General features: G+C 40.5%; 1 protein-coding gene across 6 annotated transcripts in view; it reads left to right on the forward strand.

The window, feature by feature from the left end:
• The window catches only part of crtc3 (CREB regulated transcription coactivator 3), a 43,878-nt gene that overhangs the window by 13,668 nt on the left and 21,086 nt on the right, over positions 1-9,124 (forward strand). For 3 of the 6 annotated variants that reach the window (XM_032512128.1, XM_032512133.1, XM_032512149.1), the window contains 3 exons: positions 825-883; positions 5,595-5,657; positions 8,987-9,090. In XM_032512128.1, coding sequence (XP_032368019.1) covers positions 825-883; positions 5,595-5,657; positions 8,987-9,090 — 226 coding nt within the window. Of the gene's footprint in view, positions 1-821; positions 884-5,594; positions 5,658-8,986; positions 9,091-9,124 lie in introns of all 6 variants that reach the window. The other 3 variants (XM_032512132.1, XM_032512136.1, XM_032512140.1) reach the window with 3 other exon arrangements.

The following is a 9,124-nucleotide window of genomic DNA, read 5'->3' on the forward strand; positions in this document are numbered from 1 at the left end:
AATGGCGATAGGTGCAAACCGAGCCCTGGGTATCCTGCTCTGCCTTTAAGAAAATGGCCGGAATCTTGCCCCTTATGACCTCATAAGGGGCAAGGTTACCTCCCCTTTCTCTGCTTTGTCAGCTCCGGGAATTTGGCCCACCCATGAGAGAGAGAGACATCATGGCTTTCAAACTAGCAAAGTGACAGTTGGTCAAGGCCACACCCTCAACTCACCTGCCCCCCCCCCCCACACACACTCCACAAAAGCTACAGACTCAGAAATGACACATACTAAGGAAAGCTCATTGTGGGACCACCTCTAGTACCTGTAATTCTGCACCAAGGCTGAGTTATGGGAAAGAGACTTCAGATTATTAGAGTATTAGAGTATGATTACAGTATTTGGGGACCAATAAGGTCTATATAAAAGAGACTTCAGATACAGTATTAGGGGACCCCTAAGGTCTATATAAAAGAGACTTCAGATACAGTATTAGGGGACCCCTAAGGTCTATATAAAAGAGACTTTAGATACAGTATTAGGGGACCACTAAGGTCTTTATAAAAGAGACTTCAGATACAGTATTAGGGGACCCCTAAGGTCTATATAAAAGAGACTTTAGAGGCAGTATTAGGGGACCACTAAGGTCTTTATAAAAGCATCCAAAAAGCATCATGTCATGGGACCTTTTAAGATTGTAACTATGTTGTGTTCTTTTCTTTCTGTGTGGTAAATCTATAAAACAATGGAATGCATGCATGCAATCTTTATAAATATGAACTTAATATCACAGTGATGTTTCTGTGTTTGTGCCAATAATTCCCTTGACAAAAACCTACATGGAGAGCTCTCCCTATGGAGCCGTGTACCTGTCCCCACCTCTGGACAACAACTGGAGAAGGTGAGTAGCATATCTGTCAAGCTGTTGACAAAATGGTTATTGTCTTCTTCTTCTACAAGTGTTTCCTGTATCAACCCTCTTCGCGCCTACTAGTATTTCTATAGTCTTTAGTCTTTCTATATCTAGGCACCAGTAAGTTGATAGTAAGTGGATGTCCAGGGCCGAACCAAGGCAGGGTGATGGGTGGAGTTGTTGACCTTCATTGTTTCTGCACAAATGTTTCAAGTGCTGTGTTAACCCATGGAAGGCGGTGTCTACCTAAAAGTGTTTGACAGGTAGCCTTTTCCTTTTTAAAGGTCATGCCCAACAGCAATTGTCCTACGGTTTAGGGATTTTATGTTGTTAAACTACCAATGCCCTGTGGTAAAGAATCTTCAGTTAAGCAGGAATTCAATAGCAGAACCAGCAGGAAAACATTGCTACACTAGCTGGCCTTGACGTGGGCTGCAAAATCCCTTTTTTTCAAGCGCTGGTTGTGCCTTCGTAAAGCAGTCAGTGTATTGGTAGAAGGCTTTTCCTTCAGTGTTTACAAGGGAGTGAATTATGGCCCTGTGATAAAAAGCTCAGCCAAGCTCCTCCCCACTCACTCTCTTTCACTCTTGCTCCTTCTCCACTCTCGTGTTTTGTATGCTGGCTTGGGCTGGCTGCCAATCACCCTGCCTCGTCTTCTTCCACAGCGCAGACACAGACATTTGCCAGGCTCTGTGTGGAGCGTACTGTAACAGCTTGTACTGTAGAAGTGAATAAAGCCCACGCCCTCTCATCATCGTTGAATGCACAAAACAGGTTGGCTGACAAACGTCCTCACGGAGCAACCAGACGTCTGTGTTCTCAAAACGTGTGTGTTTTTTGGGAAAGCCATGTGGCACAAAGCAATGAATGCAGAATTTCATTTTAAACGGTTTTGTCGCACACTTTTTGTTCTTTAAATTACTTCATGAAGGTACATGCAGGCTGGCTTGTAGACTTATCATTCATATTTTACATAAAGGGAACCTCTGAATTGACGAAACTAGTCTTTCTGTAGCGTAAACCTATTTGTTAAATGCTGTAAAGTGATGGACAACAGCAATTTGTGACCATTATTTTCTATTGATTTCCATACATGGTTTCTGTAGACAGTCCTGTTTGTGATTTAACAGCTACAATCATAGCACAGCGTTTATCTCTACTGTATTCTACTCATCTCTCCCATTTGATTGTTTCTTCCCTTTTAACCATTCCACACTATATGTGATTGGCATCAGCTCTGTCAAGTCTCTGCAGGCCAAGCCTAGCCTCCTGCTTCAACCTGCAGCAGATTGTTGACACAGTGTGAAACAGGGATGAACTAACCCCTCAGCAGTGGATTTTGGCCCACTTCACTGTCATATACAAGTTTCGTGCTGTCTTAAGCTGGCTTTGAAACAAACATACAAGAGTCTGAATGATTGGAGAGCCACTGAATGTCCACCAATCTATAAGAGAATTTTACACAAGCTTTAGTTTTTATTGTCTTTTCGGTTAATTATGTATTGATCCTACTTTAGGGGTGCGACCAGCTCACATTTAAAACAACGATTTGATTTGACCAACATATTTATTGCTTGCATCTTGTGTCTAAAGGTTTAGCCAAGACAAACATGGGTGCTCTTTGCTACTCGTTCTTATTTCTAGTAGCTTAGTGTTATCCTGCTAAATGAAAATTAAAATAAAAAGCTGGCTATTAAACCCTACTGAAATTTAGGGAACTGGCAGAATGTCATGAGTGAATTATTCTTTGATCAGCTGCCTGCTGTCCAACCAGCCTCTCGAGCCCTGAGGATGGCTTAGAGCAAACATCTGACAACAAGGGGACAGAGAGAGGGATTTTTTCAAAAGCACCAACTACAAATACATTATATTTTGTCCTTTGTAACTGCATGTTTGTGTTAAGATAACTTGTGCCGAGCTTCCCAGCCATTGATGGATCACAACTTGGAGGCAGTAGGCCAGTGCTCAGGGAGCGTAGGCATGACAGAAATGCAGGGGAACAGAGCTGTTCACACAGCCTTTAACCGCTCCATGACCAGAAGTCTTGGCCAACAGATTTTATCATCTCTCTGGATTTTGTGAATTTTTTTTTTTCCACAGGAAAAGAAGTGGTGATTTCCCAACTTTGTCCATCTGCCGTGTTTCAAACAATGACTTTTTTTTAATTTTTATATCCAACATCTATCCTCTAGAGTTTATTCAAAGTATAGTACTTGTTTGGAAATGTGCCGCGTCTGAATCTGACGCTGGGAAGAGAAGGGGATTGGTTCCTGGCTCCTCAGGCATCAGACCTGAGTACAGCCCCGTATGTGTCCCATCGGAGACCATCTGTTTCAGGGTCAGAGCCTCGATCCAGTCCCACGCCCTCCTCCTCTTCCATTCACCCATGTTTGGCTTGCTATTCCTCCACCAGCCTCTCTCGGGATGAAATCTCAGACCCAGCTCCCTGGAGATTGCTCTGTAGAAAGGCCCTCCAGTGGAGAGATTTTCAAAAGGCCGTTTTTAGAAGATTTGGTGCAGTGATTCTCCGAGGGCGTCTGACATCCATCTAGGTGGTCTGATTGCTTCCCAAGTTTGTGTTACTGCTCATAATGACCATCTTTTTTTGCTTCCTCAAAAATCACATCACAAATTTGGTCCATTTTTTCATAATGTTAGGTTGCATTACCTCTGTAGACCGTTTTGCCTGGTTAAAGTAGCCGACCCTGGTTTCTAGATGTACTACTTGCTTGGTTAGTTAATTTAGTATGTTTATTTCAACATAATTACACTTTTCTTAACATGAGATAATCCAGCAGGAAAACATATACTGTAATAGATGCTAAAATCAAGATGTCATTGTGTCAGAGGGTTGTTGAATGGGAGGAGTGCCACAGTTTATGTGCATTCCATATCTCTAAATATAAACATGGGCTATCACATCCAACAGTGACAAGCATAGTGGCTACACCAGGTGATGTGATACATGTGGAGGTATTATAGTTAGTCTCTTCGAAAGGCTCATCGAATGTCCAATTGCATGAAAGGACACTGACATGCCCACGATGGGTCACTGTAGTATGACTGGAGACCTACAGGCTTTGATATTGCATCAAGTTGAACTTTTAAGGCCTTCATAATAGCATTGGTATTAGAAAGACCATCCAGCATGTCTCAGGTTTACAAAAGTCTTTCAAAGGTTTATGAAAAGCAACTGTTTAGCTTTTACTGATGAACAGCATTGGTGGCCACAAGTGAGAATAATGGTAAATTGTAAAATGTAGTGTATGCAGGTATGGTCACACTAAAACAAAGTGAATTTTGGGCTACGCAATAACATACACAGTCAATGCAAAGACGCACATTGCCACTGGCTGCACCTCGCTTACAGATGCTACCTGGGGATTGTTTGAGCACACAACTGCGTGTTGGAAATCAAGTATAAATAGCATGGTACTCATCAAGTTTAATTGCTGAAATCTGGTAATGCTGGAAAAAAACAATTTGTCAAAACTAGAAGAACTTGTAGTCACTTTAAGTTTACCCTCCACATCTATGAAGGTAAATATGGTGCAAAATGTGATAGCTTGTAGAATATGATGTGGGATCTTGCGGAACAAAAAAATCTGAACCTTTATGTTAAAAGTTGCACTTGTAAGAAATATTGGAGGCGCGCAGATTCTCCCCTTTGTGATACGAGAAAGCAGAATTGTGACGTTGCAGTGACGGATTCGAGCGGTTTTAATCACTGAGTTTTGGTTGTGATGGAAAGTGGACCTGAGTAAAAAATAAATGAATACAATGTATTATGTATGAGTACATGTAGCATTACAAGTTTGCAGCTGTCTAGTTCATTTAAATATTAATCTACACATTTGTAAATGTTTTTTCTGTGACTTCACATTCAGGATACGGGTGTGTGAACATTTTTAAGAAGTGCGAATTTTAACGTACAAGTTCAGATTTTTTGTTTTGCATTTTATTTGCACCATATTTACCTTCATACAGATGAAGTGCTTTAGATAATCTGGACTGTTGGCTTTTCAACAAGTTCTACTCTACATCTGACCTCTTGTTTTTTTTTTTTCCTGTCTGACTTCATTCTAGAAATGTCATTGTGTTCCCAAATTGTTTTGAGTACAGTGTTATCATAACCAAAAGAAATGATGATCCAAACTATGACATAATAACCCAAATTGTAATAAACTGAAATTATACTTTAAGTCTAAATGCCATGGAACTTTTTAGACGTAGAAACCAGCAAGTACTTTTTTTAAATGAAAGCTGAATAACAAGACAATTAACAAAAGTCTGTAGATGTATTCTGGTAAGTGGGCAGTGGTTGCTTTGGTGTACTCTCAGCCTAAGGAAGAGTCAAGACCCCTTTTTTCTGAATGCTTCAGAAAAATTCCCTTAGTCACTGTTCCCACTCCATCGTTTATCAGGCTTTGACAATGACCCTTCACTTCAAGTGTTTTATGTTGTTTCTTTAGAGAGGCATTTCCCAGAGAGCTTGCTTTCTCTTCTCTTTCTTTCTTCTGGAGTTTCTGGTTTTAAGTTATTTTGTCTTTCCATTTTCCTCAAATGTAGGGTGGATTCTGCTGTATCCATGTGTTTTCCAGCGTCTTTCTTCCTTCCTTACATGTGCCAGCACAGGCTGATCGTACTACTTTCATCCAGTAAATTTCTTTCATCTTTTTCCTCTGTCTCTCTTTTGAAGGGAACAGCAGCCATGGACTGAGGAAAAACGGCCTGGGTTTAGATTAATATCACAACTCAACAGGTGACCCTTGATCCCTCTCTCCCTCTCTCATTCCCTCAGTCTATATGTACTTCTTTATCCCTTGCTCACACAGAGACCAACAAATCTGTTCTTTGTATTTTTGCAATCTCTCTTGGCTACATGGCGTACTGGTTTCAATCTTTTGTAAATCTCTGCCTGATTTGTAACATCTGAATAATCCACTGCTTTCTTCCTTTGAAGCACTGAAATAGAAGGCCACAAATCTCAGCTAAAGACTGATGGTTGAACTGTTATTTTTTCTCCTCATAGTTCTCTACTTATCTTTCCAGTTTGGTATTTCTGAAACATTAATCAATAATTCCTTTCTTACTAACCCAGCTTCAGGACTCGTGGCTCCTTCGCACTCTTAACATCAAGGCTTGTTATTCACCTTTTCTTACTTTCAGTCTTTTTACATCCTTATTTCAGGTTTTGTCATTGTACTGTTTTTGAAACTAATTGAAATACTGTTTTTATGGATTCAATGCAAATCCAGTTTGTGTTGACCACTGAGAAGGCATGGGCAGTGCTATGGGACCAACACAGAGAGGAGTTCAGAGTACATCCCCAAACTCAATTGTTCAAAATCGTATTTATTTTGTTTTGAATGATTTTAAATAGCCGCATTGCTTATTGAACAATTTTCACTCAGGGTTATTGGAGAATTTTATTTGTAAACGTGTACTTTACATTTTGGGGAATGTGCTTATTTGCTGTCTCACCAAGACTTGAATGAGAAAATGATCAAAATGTTTTAATTATGTGTAAATGTTACCTCTCTGGGTTCAATACAGAGATAGTTTATCCTGGCATTTAACTGTCTGCTGGCAGCAGTGTTGTAGTCAAGACCCACTTAACCGAGACTAAGTCATTACCAAGTGTGTCAAGACCAAGACCAGGGCAGGGCAAGACCAAACCAGTGTCAGACAGCCAGAACTACATCTTCTGTCTTTAAGATTCACTTTCTTGGGCGTGCGTGTTAAGGGGGTGGGAAGAGGGGGTTAACCGTTACAAATTTCAATTTAGAAATGAGTCAAGTTAGTGATGGAAGCAGGAAGTTTAACATCTAATCACAACAAAGAAAAAAGACATCTGCAGTTTTGGTCTTGACCTGTCTTGATATAAAACATCAAGTCCTCTTTATCCAAGAGTAATTTTAATGTTACTTCACTGTGTGTGAAGCCAGTAGCTTCACGATGCGCTAACAGGACTTCTGAGATGCTGTGTGCAGTCACTGTGCCCAGCTGTAAAGAAACGGCTTCGATGCTTGAGCTAACTACTCGTCAAACCAATATATTATAAAAACACACATACAGAGTGTCTGAGTGTCATTTAAAGTAATGAAACTGTAAAAAAGCCAGTCTTTTTGAATGTTAAATATTGTCAACCTCTGCACAATGAAGCATAAACATCCAAGTGAAGTAACGAGTAGGCGATTTGAGGAGGGATGCTATCCTGCTTTAGCCTAGAAATCCAGACCCAAATCCGAAAGATTAAGGGTCTGGCTAGGAGTAATTCTACGACCAATGTTTACTGACTGATTCCGGACTTGACTTTGCACTGCTGTCGTCATCTGTTTAGCTCATGTCAGATACGCCGATGTGATTGGTGCAGCTCGGCTCCAAGAGCATAGGTAATGAACGTCATTACTCATTGCTTTAGTGACTCGTGTGTAGAAAATTCAAATTGCGCGCTCATGAGAACTGTGGATTCACAGGGTAATCCTGCTTGACAGTGTTCAATCAAAAAACAAAAAGCTAATTATATGACAGTAGGAGCTCCCGTATGTCTTCTTTTATAAACCGGTCAAATGGCCTCCAGATTTTCTCATACACCCCCTATTTGCTCCTCTCCATGGACATACATTGCGCCATGTTCTTGATCCAAGCGCTAATTGTAGGTGCCTCCATTTTCTGCCAGATAAGAGCTAAAGTTTTTGATATTAGATATCAGATTTGTTGGCTACAGGTGAAGTGCTTGACAGCACTGAAACAAATAAAATGAAAAATGAAAAAAAAAAAAAAAATATATATATATATATATATATATATATATATATATATATTTTTTTTTTAAACAAATTGTAATTCATATGAATTGCTTCTGCATATTGAAAGGGTGACCTTGTTTTAACAGTTTTTCCTGTAAAAACATGGCAGATTTCTTCCATTACACACAATGAGTTTCCCATCATTGGAACATTGCATTTTCCTCAATTGCTGTGTTGCTCACCATGTTTGGAATTTGAAATACAACTTAAAAAGCAACACGTAAGCTGAATAAACATTCTGGCTGGTGAGTGATCACTCTGATAATCTTTTTATTTTCACATTTGCAGTAATTGCGTCAGTTATTTTTACTTCTGCCCAACAACCAAACAATGTGCAAATCATTTTGCATGTTGACACCCTCTTAACTCTTTAAAGTTACAATCTCGAAGATCTCCGTTTCGTTGTCTTTGGCGGCTATAAGCGGTAACTGAAGGTGTGTTTTTTGGGTCTCACTTCCCTAAGATCCAAACAGTGCAGCTCTCTACCCACCGGTGAGTTAAAGAGGGAGTTTGTTGCGTTAGCTCAGCCTACACTCTGGTGGACCAACCACTGCTGGCTGAGTGGTATACCATTAACTGCGTGTCGCTTGTGATTTTTTTTTTCACAGGAATGTCGCCAAAGACACCCAGTTTGTAACCCTGCAAATACAAGGGCTTGCATCAGTGGGCCATAGGTTCAATCACCATTGTGTTACCTCATTCGGTGATAGATAGTGCCTCAGCAGACATTTATTTAAAATAAAAATCTTTGAGATTATAACTTTAAACTATGATCTTGGGACCCTATTGCTGTGTGATTGCTACAATGTACCTGAAGGAAATGAATGACTCATGAAAGAACCTATTAAGGCTTATTGGATAGCCCTAGAGAAGGCTCGCAACTGGAGTGAAATAGGACTCTGTGGGTGGGTGTTTGTTTGTGTGCATGCGTGCGTGCGTGTTTATACAAAGATGCTGGATCTTCATTTCATTTAGAGATTTTTTCAAATATTGCCGAGTTGTCAGTTCCCTGCATTTCATGTATCAATATAATTAGGGAAAAACAGACGTATTGCTATGATTATTTCATCTCTGAGCCAAAATGTGTTTTTATCTCAGACTGATTTACACAAACAACATTTAGTCCAGAACCTGCTAATGAATGCAGCTTGTGTGGAGGCAGAGCAGGAAGCAGAATGACTCATGGGCGTTACGGCCCTGAGGATTCCTCTGCCTCTGTCCAAGGTGCTGGAACACTTTGCATAATTTTCCTCTTCCTCCTCCTCTTCGTCCTTCACAGAACCAACTCGGACTCTGCTCTCCACACAAGCGCTATGAACCCAAACCCTCAGGACCCCTTTGGCATGAACCAGCAGATGGGTCGAGGTCCCCTCCAGCGCAATGGTGAGAGTAACACACACACACACACACACACACA

The sequence above is a fragment of the Etheostoma spectabile genome, chromosome 1 (genome assembly GCF_008692095.1).
Source record: "Etheostoma spectabile isolate EspeVRDwgs_2016 chromosome 1, UIUC_Espe_1.0, whole genome shotgun sequence".
Taxonomy (NCBI): Eukaryota; Metazoa; Chordata; class Actinopteri; order Perciformes; family Percidae; genus Etheostoma; species Etheostoma spectabile.